The sequence below is a fragment of the Hypomesus nipponensis genome, chromosome 5 (genome assembly GCF_054491055.1).
Source record: "Hypomesus nipponensis isolate SF chromosome 5, ASM5449105v1, whole genome shotgun sequence".
In the NCBI taxonomy this organism is placed as follows: Eukaryota; Metazoa; Chordata; class Actinopteri; order Osmeriformes; family Osmeridae; genus Hypomesus; species Hypomesus nipponensis.
This window is the reverse complement of record NC_140365.1, coordinates 9,741,767-9,758,647: the sequence shown is the minus strand read 5'-3', so window position 1 is coordinate 9,758,647 and position 16,881 is coordinate 9,741,767. Positions and strand designations below refer to the sequence as shown.

General features: G+C 40.8%; 2 protein-coding genes across 7 annotated transcripts; one reads left to right on the top strand and one right to left on the bottom strand.

Moving 5' to 3' along the window:
• Positions 1–3,159: 3,159 nt before the first annotated feature.
• On the bottom strand, positions 3,160–9,098 carry LOC146288387 (uncharacterized). 6 transcript variants are annotated; one of them, XM_084698359.1, is made up of 11 exons: positions 8,931–9,098; positions 6,573–6,660; positions 5,890–5,998; positions 5,545–5,585; positions 5,377–5,457; positions 5,168–5,254; positions 5,033–5,083; positions 4,316–4,891; positions 3,872–4,156; positions 3,547–3,689; positions 3,160–3,420 (listed from the first exon to the last, which is right to left on the bottom strand). In XM_084698359.1, the coding sequence occupies exons 4-11, from the start codon at positions 5,563–5,565 to the stop codon at positions 3,366–3,368; spliced, it is 1,299 nt and encodes a 432-aa protein (XP_084554485.1). In that variant the 5' UTR covers positions 5,566–5,585; positions 5,890–5,998; positions 6,573–6,660; positions 8,931–9,098; the 3' UTR covers positions 3,160–3,365. The 6 variants fall into 6 exon arrangements, with proteins under 6 accessions (XP_084554485.1, XP_084554486.1, XP_084554490.1 ...); XM_084698360.1 differs by having other exon boundaries at positions 5,890–5,972; XM_084698364.1 differs by having other exon boundaries at positions 6,573–9,098.
• Positions 9,099–10,128: 1,030 nt separating this feature from the next.
• LOC146288386 (chitinase-3-like protein 1) lies at positions 10,129–14,507 on the top strand. The gene is made up of 13 exons (XM_084698766.1): positions 10,129–10,745; positions 10,831–10,857; positions 11,184–11,388; positions 11,547–11,603; positions 11,721–11,886; positions 11,977–12,101; positions 12,177–12,300; positions 12,392–12,574; positions 12,724–12,840; positions 12,957–13,089; positions 13,209–13,994; positions 14,323–14,393; positions 14,499–14,507. The coding sequence occupies exons 1-13, from the start codon at positions 10,724–10,726 to the stop codon at positions 14,505–14,507; spliced, it is 2,025 nt and encodes a 674-aa protein (XP_084554892.1). The 5' UTR covers positions 10,129–10,723.
• The last annotated feature ends 2,374 nt before the right edge of the window (positions 14,508–16,881 follow it).

Sequence of the window (16,881 nt, the reverse complement as noted above, 5' to 3'; positions counted from 1 at the left end):
TTTATTATTTAAAGGGGGGGGGGGGGGGGCAAAATTGTTGCTGCATACCCCTCTGACACTGGGTAGTTGCACCCCTGTTTGATTGTCCAGCACATCCACTTCAATACGATTGCAAAGACAGTCTTATCACAATTCAAGTGATTCCTTTAAAACCAAATCATCCATTATTACATAGCAAGTCATGTCTGTGATACACTAAGACAAGCACTATTCTATAGAGAGATGTGTATCCGTTAAGACGTTAGCAAAGCACAGTACACCGGCCAGAGGAAAAAGTTTAGAATTGCGTTGGGTTGCGCTAGCTAGTTGTCTTTTGATCCTCGCGGCCGCTGAGGTCGACAGTCCTTGCCATCCAGAGACTGCTCCAGAGCTCCAGTGACCGAGGGCGAACTAGAGAGAAGGTTTGAGGTTAAGTAACCTGATTTTGTGTTATTTACCGTCAATCTAAAGTGAAGAAGAGTTGTGTTATCAGCGAATGCGACGGAGAGATGGACTGAAACTTTCGTTAATTGATTTGCCGCCTTGGTACATGCTAACACCAATAACATTTTGGACATCGGACATCGGAACTGAATTGTAGGACTGTTAAAGGACACTTCCACTTGGAACGTTGTATTTTTCTGATGGTATGGACCAAACCTATTTTTTTGTTTAAGACAACTACTGGGTGAGAGGACGCTGGCCAGTGACAGTCATTGTCTATTGTCGGTGGTGTCCGCTGCTAATCGGTTAAGTTGCACTGTTTTGAATCTATATTACAATTTAATTATAGTAATTTTCAATACTTTGAAACAGTGAATGAAAGGTGTTTAATTACATTTTCCTTAGATAAGCATGGTTATTCACATTTGAGTGCTCAAGTTTAGTAGGTTGGCTAACAGTATTGGGAACATTTCTGAGTTACATCTGTGAAGGGTGATATATCTCTATACACTTTATATTTGTTTTATTATTACAAATTGTTCCAGTACAATAAATCATCACTAGTTTCAACATTGACAGTATCTGTTTATACTGTCAAGTTCCTCATCCTCTCTGAAGTAGGGGCGTCTCACCCTCTGCCAGGGGAGTATGGTAGTTGGGGGAAATAGCAAGTAAGTTGCGCATACGGCCACTTATATCTGTATTCTGTAATTTAGGTCATCTCCGTGACAGGTACAAAACCTACAGCCCCAACTATTATATCCTTTTCACTTAGGTCAGGTTAGGATTGAGACTAGTATGCCTGGGGTTTAGAGACTCAGATCCTGTATTCTTCTCCAGCGAAGTGGGCGTGGTTTCAGCGACCTATGCAAACACGCCCCCAGGATTTGAGATCTGCGAAAACAGCTAATTTTTAAAAAAATGTGATGACTTTACTTGGCTTCTTTAAAAAAAAAATGTGGCTGGGTGGTTAGGAAAAATGTTCTGTGGTGTGACAAACTCAGAATACATATTTTAATGTCACTTTACAGAGACTTTAATTTGCATTCTCTGCCAGCTAACACACTTTCATTGCTTATAGATTACACATCTGGTCTAATTGGAATAAGGTTTGGAAAACTTGACTTAACTTTCTGACAAACATCAGTGTATCAGTTACAAGCAGCATCAAAGGGATGCGATTTGATCAGTGTCATGTCTTAACATTTAATACCAGTTTTATAACTGGTTTAATTCGAGTTTGATAAGGTTTGATAAGCTGACCAACAATATAATCAAACTTAATATAACTTAATGTAGCCTAGAACTTATGTTGGTTGTTATGTGTCTATGCCTATAACGGAGGGAACCTGACCCCTGCCACCGCCCAGGGACTCTCAAAGGCCAGTGAAGGGTGCGTAGAGCAAGGAGTGCGAGCAAGGACACGGAAACAAATGGTACCGATGGAATGATAAGGCTTTATTTTGCTGCCACGGTATAGTAAATAATAATGGTAACGAAGAAATAATAATCAGGGACAAGGGGAGGGCTGGACAGGACCAAAGAAAATAAATCAACATAAAGTTTACAAAGCTAAACACAAAGCAACTGACAATTAGTAGCCTATATAATTATAATAGTATATAATTATACTTCGTATAGCTGGATTGAGTTATGCGTTGGTCTAAAAGGGGGTATGTATGGTATGTATAGTAGAAACCTTAATCAACAACGTTGCTATTGGCTGCTCACATAGGCTAAGTCTACGGCTGCTCACCATGGCCAAAAAGAGCGCCCCAGAAAGCCAACAGCTTGCTCGAAGGTTACTCTGAATTTTAAGATTTAATCAAAACGCCAGGGAACACCTCAAAGTCTGCAAAATCCAAGAAAGAGGGCTGGAAAAAAGTAGCATACATCAAATAAAACTGCTCCCGAGCAGGTTCAAGCTTACGGACCTGTTGCTATGACATCAAGTCCAGGATGAGCTTCGAAGAACCTAACAATCCAAGATCATGACAAATCGTCAACAATCAAATCCAACTGACTGAGTTAGCGACGTACGGAGAACCCAGTCCCAGGGCCCCAGTCCTCTGAATAATATTGGAGATGTGTCACGGTCACGTTGGTTGGTTGGCTAGATACAGCATACGTTGTGAGAGCCAAACTGTGACATCAGGAAGTGTTTTGATGCCGAGGGATCCAACTTTCGCTGCTGAGGTTCTTGTCTAGGAGGTGACGGCCATATGAGATTGTCCATCAAGTCCACTACGTCCTAAAGTCCAGTTTAGACTACACATTTTGTCAAGTTTACATTCTAACAATATTTGTAGATTTTTTTCTGTGTATATTTTGTGTGTGACCATTCATTATTCTTTCCTCTATCACACTCCCGGAAGAAAACACTAGTAGTCCATCTCCACTACAGCAAGCCCACGTGAAGCAGTGCAGTAATAATCATCAAGTAGTAACCATCAAAAAGCAATACCAAATGAAACACAAAATGATAAGTTTATTGAGAACAACATTAAGTCAAGCATCTCTGTGTGTGTGTGTGTGTGTGTGTGTGTGTTTGAGAGAGAGAGAGAGAGAGAGAGAGAGAGAAGAGAGAGAGAGGGTGAATGTATGTGTGTGTGTGTGTGTGTGTGTGTGTGTGTGTATGTGTGAGAGAAAGAGAGAGAGAGAATGTGTGTGTGTGTGTGTGTGTGTAAGAGTGTGTAAGAGTGTGAGAGAGAGAGAGAGAGAGAAAAAGAGAGAGAAAAAGAGAGAGAGGGTGAATGTGTGTGTGTGTGTGTGTGAGAGAGAGAGAGAGAGAGAGAGAGAGAGAGAGAGAGAGAAAGAAAGAGAATGTGTGTGTGTGTAAGAGTGTTGTGTAACTGATTACATCATAAGTGTGTATGTCTACATCTCTGTGTAGTGAAAGACGGAGAGAGAGAAAGAGTATGGGTATTCATGCATGATGTTTGTTAAACATCTGAACAACAGCCGCATGTGAGTTTTCTCGACAGCCACTGGAGAAACCTGTCAATCATAAGAAAAAACATAAAATGTAATCTGCCATACCAGTACACATTCTCTCATCCTTACTTACTGTCTTTACCCACATTCTACTACTCTTCATTTAGCCTTCCTGCTATCTGTCCTCACCTCTTTCCCACATTCTCCTTTTTCTTTTTGATCTCCTCCTTCACATTGTTTCCCTCTGGCTGTTTGTTACTGACTTCCCACACAGTCAGTTGTTTGACATCCTTCTTCTCCCCTTTGTCAATCTTCATCTCCTCCGTTACATCCTGAGAGCAGAACACAAGCTTACATGGACAAATCAACGATCTGAGAAAAAATTAAACCAATGAAATCATGGTTCTTTTCCAGCCTCGTTAGTCCGCAATTAATACAGTCAATATTGTGCAAATTGGGATTTATGCTTTAACATCATATCATCATATATTTTCCTATGATGATGATGACTCACCTGCTGAAGCTCTTCCAGTCCTCCTTGGAGCAGCTTCTTTGCATCAGCGCTCAGGTTTTGGATTGGTGGCAGACGAGGGGGGGGTAAATATCCTACAGAAGGCGGAGTCTCAGGCCATGTAGGACTCACAACTCCAACAGTGACATTGTTGAGGGGAGTCAAAGCCCGGGGAAGCTGCTGGTTGGGGAGGAGGGCCTCGGGAGTAGGAGGAGTCAGAGGGGGTGAGTCAGTGGCATCCTCAATAGTGAAGGGGACCACAGGAGTGGTCTCTGTCACAGATAGATCCTGGGGAGACGAGATAAGACATAACCTTTTGGCATGTGGGACCTGGGATCTTTCCAATAGTTATTTAGGATGATAATCAACAAACAGTGCCATGCCATACTTTGAATCAAACAAGAGCTGAATAAATGAATACATGCAGTCTCTGTATTGATTACTTACAAATGGTTGGATGGAGGATTTCTGTTCCTGAGAGGGTTGGACCTGTGGTGGGGAACTACACACCTCGGGTGGTTGAACCCTCTCAGTGCAGGCCCTGCAGGCCATGTGCAGCCTCTTAACCTCTCTCTTCCAGTCCTCCAGGCCCGTCAGATTGAATTCAGCTCTGCAGTCGTTCTGGATCACTTGGATCAGCGCATCGAAATCTTGGCTGACCTGTATATACTTATGCGCCTGAATCCTCTGGAGCCTCTTCCCTCTGACGTTATCTACGAGTCTTCTCAGAGACGCACCCATCCGGCCTTGTCCCTGGCTCTTCACACGAGACATCTCTTTGAAGTACTCGTTGGTGTTCAGGATGTCCGCCTTGGTTTTCATAAGGTCCCGTTCCAGGGCAACCAGGGATTTTTGGAACCTTTTCATGGCTCTTGTGGCACTAAGAGTGGCACTAACCCTAACCCTGTTGCGCCTCTTCTCGTCTAGCATGGTGGGGTGCACGTCATTAGTGGCACAAGGCTCGGTCACGGCTCTCACAGAGGAAGGAAGATGGGCCTGGGCTTCGTCATCCATAACATGATTCTAGGGAGAACAAAAGTAAAGTACAAAGGGCAGAGAGAAAATGTTCAAATGTGAAGATCCATATGGTGAGGGAAAAGCTGATTCAGCACTAACAGAAAGACAGGCCAATTAATTGACCTTTTGTCAAACACATACACATACCAGGGTTTTATCCAGAAGTGGATTCTCCTGGTGGTCACGGTCCTCATCAGACTGTGAGTCGGATTGGAACATATTGTTCACACAGTCTATCTACAAAATGTAATCTACCTTGATACTTTTGATGCACAAACTGACCAGAAAATCTGTCTCGCTGACTGAATGCAGAGAGAGGTCATCGCAATCTACAGTCTGTCGGCGAGTGTTTCCACCACGTTCCAGTTCCTATATTAGAGACACTGTCACTCAGAGGTATTTGACCATGTTTGCTGTTTTACTGTTTAAGTTCAGACAAACTCGTATCATATTGTTACATCCATTTCACTTATCACTGTGCACAGACTTACCAGAAAATCTTCATCATTAAAGGAATGAAGAGAAAGATGGTCCCAGGTTTTCCAATCCTTAGTTGTCCCATCATCAACTTCCTACAGTAGAGACACAGTCACTCAGAGAGATATTTGACCATGTTTGCTGTTCAAACATTTAAATTTAAGTTGAGATAAGGCTCTTACCATTTCTGCGTCGTTCGGCATGTTCGGCTCACAATGATTGGCTGTGAAGAAATTGAGAGACAAAAATTGTAACTTTTGTAATGCTGTTGAGGTTTGTTTTACAGGCCAATTGTTTTACAGGCCATTTGCGGACCGAGTTTTGTCTCTTTTTAATGATGTTGTTAAAACAAAACACAAAAATAAAACCATGCATCAAAACGTGCTTTAAATGTATTTGATGCGATGATATAGACGGTAACAGCATAATGAAAGTGTGGATCAAATTTAGCATTAAATTATGTTTTGTGTAGGCCTAACATTACAATAAATACGGGAAACGTTCATGTGTAAATAAGAATTACTCACCCAAAATGCACAAAATTGTCTGTAGAGCCTGAGAAAGTCTTCTGAGAAAGCTTACAATAGTCTTCAAGTTACTATTAACCTACCTGTTCAGAAGAAATGTGAAGTATCTCTGTAATGTTTATATACACCATTATGACGTTTTTTATGACGTCACATCATTTGTAGCATTAGGACATACTTTTTATACAGATAGAACGAATGAAATAAATATGTTAATATTCCTCATTAGAAATGTGTATTACACACAACCATGTAGGTCAGATGACTCCAATAAATAATACGCAAACAATGCCCACTATGCAAACTACACAAATAGGCTATGCAATGATTGTTACTTGGCCCATCTGCACTAAACGTTCCGTCATGTAGGACAGATTTGATTTTGAAATCCATACAGCCCATGCAGCAGTCCATTAAATTCGCAACATTTTTCTTGTCTGTATAGTTACCGACCAGAGCCATTAAATTATTATTATTATTAATAAGCTTTATTGATTTATTATCAAAACTTGGTTTAAATGTATTATAATTTTGAATCTGAGAGACATGTACTTAGTTGTACAGCCATGATATTTACGGTAACTGCATAACTAAAGTGTGAATTAAATTTAGCATGAAATTATGTTTTGTGTAATATTACAATAAATAGGGGAAACATTACAGTGTAAATAAGAATTACTCACCAAAAAGCACCAAAGTGTCTGAAGAGCTTGAGAAAATCTTCGGAGAAAGATTACAATATTCTTCAAGTTACTATTCACCTAGCGTTACCTGTTCAGAAGAAATTGTGAAGTAGCTCTGTAATGTTTTATTGAAGAATGATATACACCATTGTGACGTTTTTGTACGCCACATCATGTGTACCATTCGGACATAGGCCTACTTGTATACAGATAGAACGCATCAAATAAATATGTCAATAATCCTCATTAGAAATGTGTAGTACACACAACCATGTAGCTCAGATGACTCCAATAAATAATACACAAACAAACTACACGCACTACATTGAACTCCACGTTCCGTCATGTATGACAGATTTTATTTTGCAATGTATACACAGCCAGCAGTCCTTAAATTGTCAAAATCTTTTGTCGTATAGGTACGCCCAGGCATAGCCATTTAATTATTATTACTAGGCTTTTCTTTTATTCATTTTTTTAAGAAAAGTAGTACGACTGCTCACGATTCCCTTGAAAACATTTTAGATAGCTACTTTGCATGACACCATCTCTTGCTAGCTGGCCCGGCCAGCTGCTCCAATCCAAGTGAACTGTTCCTGCTGGAGAAGAGGTTCAGTGCAGGAGAGGAACTGTATCAAGTTGTCGTTTTAAAGGGAGTTATTGTAGCTTGCCAATAAGGGCCGACAATTGTGAGCAAGAAACAGAAGGGTACTGCACATTTTTACCCTTCTATTCCTTACTCAAAAATTGTAATAGCGGTGCGCCTAAGAGATGGCCGCGCCAACGAGAGCTCCGCAAAAACCTAACTTTTTGTTTGTCATTTTAGTGTTCGTTACTTGTTTTGTAAGTTTCACTTATTTAAGCTCAGTATAGATGTAAATATGTTCCGTGTACTTATATATTATGCCAGGTGCTTGCGTTGTCTTGTCTTAAGAATTTCAGTGCCCAGACTAACCTTGTGTGGTTCTGTGTACCTGACAAATAAAAGACTTGAACTATAATTGTCCTAAACCTTTTTGAAAGTGAAAGACAAAGGTGCAGTGATATCTCAATTTCTTCCAGGGCTCATGTCAAATGTCTTACCTTCAAGGTCAACATATTCACTGAACAGATAGTTGACCATGTCAATACAGGACATGCTACTCTTGCTTATAATGAAACCATGCCCAATCTCAACACCGATCTGTCACAAGTGTAGCAGATACGAGATATGCTCTTTATCTTTAAAACTACTATTCTATATGTGTCGTCACTAGCCAATCGTCACGTTGGACTTTAGGTGAGGATAAACTGGAAGTAGTGAATGTAGTGAGGGCCTGGTGACGAAAAAGACGGTAGTGCAGTTACCTGACTCGGCTGAGTGAAGAGAGTGAGCAGTTAAGTTTAATACTAAACCTAGTTTAAGTTAGCGACACGAATTGCTTTTCTTTTTGCCTTTGGAGTGTCTATCCAGGGGTGCAACTACCCAGTGTCAGAGGGGTATGCAGCAACAATTTTAGCGCCCCCCCCACCCCCCCAAAAAATAAATAGGCTAAGTGTGCCGGACATCATCATGTATAGGCTTTAAATAATAAAAGTTTATTTTAAAGTATATCAGTCACTGTAGGCCTACCATAATTATAAATAATTATATATGTATATATAGCATAGGTATATTCAGGGCTCGACAAATTGTGGCAACCATATTGTGACAGGTGGTAACCTAATCATCACCCCTGGCAACCACATTATTGTAGCCTATTTTTTTTATGTACTTTACTTTCATTACAAATAAATCATCATTGATGGCATTCGAGCTTTGCGGATGTTTAAATTTGCGTTCTGATTTGTTTACTACGTCCCCACTGTCAGACATAGGCTAATTGTTATATTTAAACCCACATGCAGGGTTTTGATACAGAAATGCATTTTTCATTTGCAATGGCAAGATTAGCTTAGCCTATAACAAAACATGTTAAATCATTTCGATTTGGCATTAGAACTTATCAGACTTCGTCTGTAAGCAACCGCATTTTAGCTCACGTTAGCAAACACTAGCTAGTCTTGAAAACAGTCTGTTAACATGAATATTTGCAAGTCTCCAAGTTTGGTAGAAAATCTATGCATGAATGCACACTGTGCATGATTGATGTAAACCAGAGTTATTGCATTATGTTTTCCAGATTCTTGTCATTTAATGTACCTACATGCTACCTTATATTTCTGGTTTTCAGCTCAGCAACCTCGGTTTTGCATATTCTAAACTAGCCTTAAACCCAAATTTGGCTGCTACGTTCCCAGTGTTAGCAAACGCTAGCCTGTCTGTTAACATGAATATTTGCAAGCCTCCAAGCACAAACGTCACACTTTAAATCCTACCTGTTGCCTTTAACCATCCACTTATTTACTACTACTGTTGCATCCCTTGACATGTCATCTAATTTTCCCTCTTTCTTTTTTCTATTTTTAGCCCCCGACAACTGTTTTGATTTGTCCATCATTTTCCATAGACGGCAACTCAATACTCGTAACTGCTCGCTCAGCGCTCACGGCGCCCCCGCTCCCAGATCTAGATGTCAAAATTCTTTCTTATGAGATAGGGCGCCTACCCTAGCGGTTCTAAAATGTTTTATAACATTGAGAAAAATGCAGAAACGCACAACAGCAGCTATAAATAGAAAATACCAAAAAAAGATTGAATATTTTTAAATTTATTAATTTTTACCATTGCTTTGGCGCCCCCATGGTGTGGCGCCCCTATGCGCCGCATATAGCGCATACCCACTTTTTGCGCCCCTGGAACTATACTTTGTAGTAGCGGAAGAATGACGGTCTATTATTAAACTATTTTGTTTCTAATTGTTTTTTATTGATGAAACCATATCAAATATTTGTAGTAACAGTTTTAGAATTAAGCAATAAGCCACAAGAGGCCGTGGTTTACGCTGATTTTAGAACCTGTTCTAAAATCAGCGTAAACCACGGCCTCTTGTAGCCTGGTCCTAACCAGACCCTCGTAAATTTCATTTGTACGAAGGGTCTGGGATCTCTCCATTGACAAACGTTAACTTCCTTGAAGGCGGATCCTCTGTTGAAGTTTAAAACTATTGTATCCGCCCAGAGCCACTCTGATTTGCCATAACCAATCGCAAGCGTTCGCCTTAGCCAACTCCTTCACCAGTACTGTAAAGGAGCTAGTTGCCATAGCTGGAAAATCAAAATGTTCTCGAACCGCGTGGGGAGGAGGGCCACAACATCATGGCCACCAACAAATAATATACATATCTTGAGTGCTTTATGTACCCATTAATCAACTGTGGTGGTTAACCTGGCATATGGACTTTAACTCCCAGACCTACTACTGAAGCTAAATCCAAATTGAGCGGAAGTACGTAGGAGGGCAGAGCCATGCTAGGCCTCTTGGGGCTATTGTTATATATATCTATGTATATACCTATGTTTGGAATCACACGTCGCGTGTGACACGCTTTACTTCCGCATTCCTCGATAACAATGGAAGTCTATGGAAGTGCTGTATATCTATGGTGCTGTGCTTTTCTCGGCTTTTACGTCATAGAGCATTTTTCATACAGCGTTTTTCTTCTTTTATTAGTCACCATGAATCGAGGAAGGGACATTGCAGCCTTTTTTGTCCCAGTAAATAAAGTTTGAGAAAGATATTAAGGGTGTTGAGAGAGCTGAGGAGCTGGAAGAGGGAGAGCCAGAGCTGTTTGTATGATTTTAATGTAAAGCAAAATTAAAGTATTTAATGTTTAAATATCATTTGTTTCTGCCTGTCAATGCACACTGTAAAATGTGTCTAGAACCACCACTGATGAAACCTGAGTGAAACTCAAGGATTGCATTGAAAGGTTACGCACACACAGTCCGTAAAAATATCCATGATCGTATTGTGGCCTGGAGGATGCAGTTTCAATAGACTAAATGGGCTGGGGTCTGACTAAAACAAGTTCTTCTTCTACAAATCTTGATGACAGATTGGGTTCCTATTGTTGGTACACCCCTTGGTGCCTCCCTTGCAGACCAGCGTCATATCAATTGTCACTGTGTGTGGGTGGGATTGTGACAGCAGAACGCATCCCATTTCCCTTCTTTTCTTATAAATAAGCGATGTTCCCCTCACGCCTCCATTAGTTTCGAACCCACACATTATGAGATTTCTCACTCTAGCAGGTAGGCTATCTCTAATTATTTAGATTGCCATAATTTATGTTTTGTTTGCTTTATTATTGAATGACTTTTGACTTTGTTTTTGAAGGTTTGTTCCTGACCTTGATCCACATAGGTAGGTTTACTCTCTTGCCAAATTACTTTAGCTAGAACTACATCTGTAGTTTTTAACTTGGTGTTGTGTGTTGATCGATTAAGTGTCACAGTCACTCCCCTTGAGTGATGTTTTGAATGGTTGAGCGGTGCAACTAAATCCTGACAATAGTATGTTACAAATATATCTGTAAGCTATCATATACTGTTGCTATGGCAAATATTAGGCAGCATCTTGAATTGAGGCCTACTTTAGGGTGAAATGAGTAAAAAAAATATGATATTGTCAAACAGGTTGTTGCTAAAAATAGCTGTTCCATAATGTTAAGACATTGTTTCTGTGTCTAGGTACTTCCTCTCAACTTGTGTGCTACTTTACCAACTGGTCCCAGTACAGACCTGGTACAGGAAAGTACACGCCTGATAATGTTGACCCACACCTGTGCACACACCTGATTTATGCTTTTTCTGTCATCAACCTGGCTAACGAGCTTGTCACTTACGAATGGAACGATGGGACTTTCTACAAATCCTTCAATGGACTCAAAGACAGGTTGGCATCTTCTTTCACATTCAGAGAATTTAAACTAGGCTCATAATAAGCTGCATTGTGTGGAGTTTGAGTTGTTTATTTTCTTATCACTTAATTGGTTTAGCAAACCAAATGAACCAGACCCAAATCAAAATAATTGTAATTGTTTGGTCCAACAGAAATGCTGGTCTTAAAACACTTCTGGCAGTTGGTGGATGGAACTTAGGCACTCAACAGTGAGAAATTTCACTTTCTCGTTTACATAAATAACAAACAACAATAGGTTCAACTGTTCTACTCCTTTTTAACGTCATTTGTACTTTTTCTATTTTAATGATAACTTTTCCAATTAGATTCACTATGATGGTGTCGACCCCAGCCAACAGACAGAAGTTCATCCAGTCCTCCATCAGCTTCCTGAGGAAACATGGTTTTGATGGTTTGGACCTGGACTGGGAGTACCCTGGAGCTCGAGGGAGCCCCCCAGAAGACAAGCAGAGATTCACACTGCTGTGTCAGGTCTGAAATACAGCAGAATAGAATATTCTATTAGAATAACAAACTAGCTATACATGTAATACAATGTGGCCAATCCTCTTGGTTGTGTAGGAGCTCCTAAAGGCCTATGAGGCAGAGGGCACTATGACTGGACGGCCCAGACTGATGGTCACTGCAGCAGTGGCTGCTGGAAAAGGAACCATTGATGCTGGTTATGAAATAGCAGAAATTGCAAAGTAAGTGTGATTCATCAAAAAATATATACATTTGACTTGAAAGGGCCAGTGAAAAGTGTGATCTTTTTAAAACAGGTGTCTAGACTTCATTAGTGTGATGACCTATGATTTTCACGGCAACTGGGAGGGTGTAACAGGACACAACAGCCCCCTATACCAAGGTCCCCATGACACAGGAGATCTAATCTTCTTTAACACAGTGAGAACCAAGATTTATGTTCATATCTTTTCATGAATGCTTGTTTAATGGAAGAAAAAAAACACTTACTATTTCTCTTTATCTCTCTCAGGATTTTGCCATGAAGTACTGGCGAGACCAAGGAGTCCCTGTGGAAAAGCTGAGAATGGGCTTTGCTACCTACGGACGGACATTTAGCCTTGCTTGTGGAGCCAGTGGTGTTGGAGTCCCAACCAGCGGTCCTGCTGCTGCTGGGACGTTCACCAGGGAGGCTGGCTTCTGGTCCTACTATGAGGTTCACATCAATACCATGTCTTAAGTCACTGGCTCTGGAAATGTTTACTGCTCACAGATACACTTCTCATTAAGAAAACTCTAACTAAAAGGGTGACCCGTTTTTTGGTGAAATATAATAGCAAGTGACCTGACTTCTTTGTGTTTCAGATCTGCACGTTCCTTCCGGGAAGCACTATCCAGTGGATTGATAGCCAGAAGGTTCCCTATGCTACTAAAAGAAATGAGTGGGTGGGATTTGACAACAAAGAGAGCTTTGAGACCAAGGTATTATATGTTGTCCCGTAACAGCAGTATGAAGGGTAAAGTTATACTACAAGTAACCAGAGCTGTACAGTACATTAATCAGTCTTCCCTCCTGTTTTTGCTTATTTTCTCTGAAGGTTCGTTACATGAAAGACAACAAGTTTGGAGGAGCTTTTGTCTGGGCTCTTGACCTTGATGACTTTACTGGACAGTTCTGTGGACAGGGGAACTATCCCCTCATCAGGCATCTCAAGGGACTCCTTGATACTGGTAAAGCACATTCTGTAGAACATTCATATCTTGAACGATGAGCAGAATACTCTTGGTATCTTGAATAATAATAATTTAATAACATTTATAAATACAACTTTTTACAAATGTTTTCATAGGAGTCACTCCACTGCAATCTACAACCACCCTAAAGCCAGAGTCACAGACTCCAGACAAGGCAACTGCTACCAGCAAGCCAGCGGCACAGACTCCAGACAAGGCAACTACTACCAGTAAGCCAGGGACACAGACTCCAGACAAGGAAACTACTACCAGTAAGCCAGGGGCACAGACTTCAGACAAGGAAACTACTACCAGTAAGCCAGGGACACAGACTCCAGACAAGGAAACTACTACCAGTAAGCCAGGGACACAGACTCCAGACAAGGAAACTACTACCACTATGCCCGCGGCACAGACTCCAGACAAGGAAACTACTACCAGTAAGCCAGGGACACAGACTCCAGACAAGGAAACTACTACCAGTAAGCCAGCGGCACAGACTCCAGACAAGGAAACTACTACCACTATGCCAGCGGCACAGACTCCAGACAAGGAAACTACTACCAGTAAGCCAGGGGCACAGACTCCAGACAAGGCATTAAGTGGGGAATTCTGTGTGGGCCGGCTTGGGGGGCTGTATCCAAAGCCTGATGCTCCAGGGTCTTTTTACCAATGTGCCAACGACATCACCTGGGTTCAAAACTGCCCGGCTGGCCTTGTCTTTGATGACAGCTGTAAGTGTTGCAATTGGCCTCCAGACAAGGCATTAAGTGGGGAATTCTGTGTGGGCCGGCCTGGTGGGCTGTATCCAAAGCCTGATGCTCCAGGGTCTTTTTACCAATGTGCCAACGACATCACCTGGGTTCAAAACTGCCTGGCTGGCCTTGTCTTTGATGACAGCTGTAAGTGTTGCAATTGGCCTTAAACTTGAACACAATTTACACAATTTTTCAGCCGCAATAGTCAGCATTGTTCTCCCAATCTGTATTTGTCTTATGCTTTTTAAAATTGTTACTTTTGCTACTATTGATTATACAACAGCTTTATTTTTACTTTTTAAGCTTCATATTACTCCTGAATCAATTACGTATTTGTATTTGATTGGCATGCGAATACAATAAAAACAGGCCTAGTTCTTTGCTTCAAAATGGTGATCAATGATCAATACCGTTTCTACAACCATGAATTCAACCAGCCAAACAATGACAGATAATTTTGGTTTGATTGCAGGGGCGCAAAAAGTGGGTATGCGCTATATGCGGCGCATAGGGGCGCCGCACCATGGGGGAGCCAAAGCAATGGTAAAAATTAATAAATTTAAAAATATTCAATCTTTTTTTGGTATTTTCTATTTATAGCTGCTGTTGTGCGTTTCTGCATTTCCTCAATGTTATAAAACATTTTAGAACCGCTAGGGTATGCGCCCATCTCATAAGAAAGAATTTTGACACAGAGGGAGCGGGGGCGCCGTGAGCGCTGAGCGAGCAGTTACGAGTATTGAGTTGCCGTCTATGGAAAATGATGGACAAATCAAAACAGTTGTCGGGGGCTAAAAATAGAAAAAGAAAGAAGGAAAATGAGATGACATGTCAAGGGATGCAACAGTAGTAGTAAATAAGTGGATGGTTAAAGGCAACAGGTAGGATTTAAAGTGTGACGTTTGTGCTTGGAGGCTTGCAAATATTCATGTTAACAGTCTAGCTAGCGTTTGCTAGCAACCGAGGTTGCTGAGCTGAAAACCGGAAAATATAAGGTAGCATGTACAATAAATGACAAGAATCTGGAAAACATGCAATAACTCAGCCATTGCAATTGAAAAATGCATTTCTGTATCAAAACCCTGCATGTGGGAAATATAACAATTAGCCTATGTCTGACAGTGGGGACGTAGTAAACAAATCAGAACGCAAATTTAAACATCCGCAAAGCATATGCTCGAATGCCATCAATGATGATTTATTTGTAATGAAAATAAAGTACATGAAAAAAATTGGCTACAATAATGTGGTTGCCAGGGGTGATGATTAGGTTACCACCTGTCACAATATGGTTGCCACAATTTGTCGAGCCCTGAATATACCTATGCTATATATACATATATAATTATTTATAATTATGGTAGGCCTACAGTGACTGATATACTTTAAAATAAACCTTTATTATTTAAAGGGGGGGGGGGGGGGGGCAAAATTGTTGCTGCATACCCCTCTGACACTGGGTAGTTGCACCCCTGTTTGATTGTCCAGCACATCCACTTCAATACGATTGCAAAGACAGTCTTATCACAATTCAAGTGATTCCTTTAAAACCAAATCATCCATTATTACATAGCAAGTCATGTCTGTGATACACTAAGACAAGCACTATTCTATAGAGAGATGTGTATCCGTTAAGACGTTAGCAAGGCACAGTACACCGGCCAGAGGAAAAAGTTTAGAATTGCGTTGGGTTGCGCTAGCTAGTTGTCTTTTGATCCTCGCGGCCGCTGAGGTCGACAGTCCTTGCCATCCAGAGACTGCTCCAGAGCTCCAGTGACCGAGGGCGAACTAGAGAGAAGGTTTGAGGTTAAGTAACCTGATTTTGTGTTATTTACCGTCAATCTAAAGTGAAGAAGAGTTGTGTTATCAGCGAATGCGACGGAGAGATGGACTGAAACTTTCGTTAATTGATTTGCCGCCTTGGTACATGCTAACACCAATAACATTTTGGACATCGGACATCGGAACTGAATTGTAGGACTGTTAAAGGACACTTCCACTTGGAACGTTGTATTTTTCTGATGGTATGGACCAAACCTATTTTTTTGTTTAAGACAACTACTGGGTGAGAGGACGCTGGCCAGTGACAGTCATTGTCTATTGTCGGTGGTGTCCGCTGCTAATCGGTTAAGTTGCACTGTTTTGAATCTATATTACAATTTAATTATAGTAATTTTCAATACTTTGAAACAGTGAATGAAAGGTGTTTAATTACATTTTCCTTAGATAAGCATGGTTATTCACATTTGAGTGCTCAAGTTTAGTAGGTTGGCTAACAGTATTGGGAACATTTCTGAGTTACATCTGTGAAGGGTGATATATCTCTATACACTTTATATTTGTTTTATTATTACAAATTGTTCCAGTACAATAAATCATCACTAGTTTCAACATTGACAGTATCTGTTTATACTGTCAAGTTCCTCATCCTCTCTGAAGTAGGGGCGTCTCACCCTCTGCCAGGGGAGTATGGTAGTTGGGGGAAATAGCAAGTAAGTTGGGCATACGGCCACTTATATCTGTATTCTGTAATTTAGGTCATCTCCGTGACAGGTACAAAACCTACAGCCCCAACTATTATATCCTTTTCACTTAGGTCAGGTTAGGATTGAGACTAGTATGCCTGGGGTTTAGAGACTCAGATCCTGTATTCTTCTCCAGCGAAGTGGGCGTGGTTTCAGCGACCTATGCAAACACGCCCCCAGGATTTGAGATCTGCGAAAACTGCTAATTTTTTTAAAAATGTGATGACTTTACTTGGCTTCTTTAAAAAAAAAATGTGGCTGGGTGGTTAGGAAAAATGTTCTGTGGTGTGACAAACTCAGAATACATATTTTAATGTCACTTTACAGAGACTTTAATTTGCATTCTCTGCCAGCTAACACACTTTCATTGCTTATAGATTACACATCTGGTCTAATTGGAATAAGGTTTGGAAAACTTGACTTAACTTTCTGACAAACATCAGTGTATCAGTTACAAGCAGCATCAAAGGGATGCGATTTGATCAGTGTCATGTCTTAACATTTAA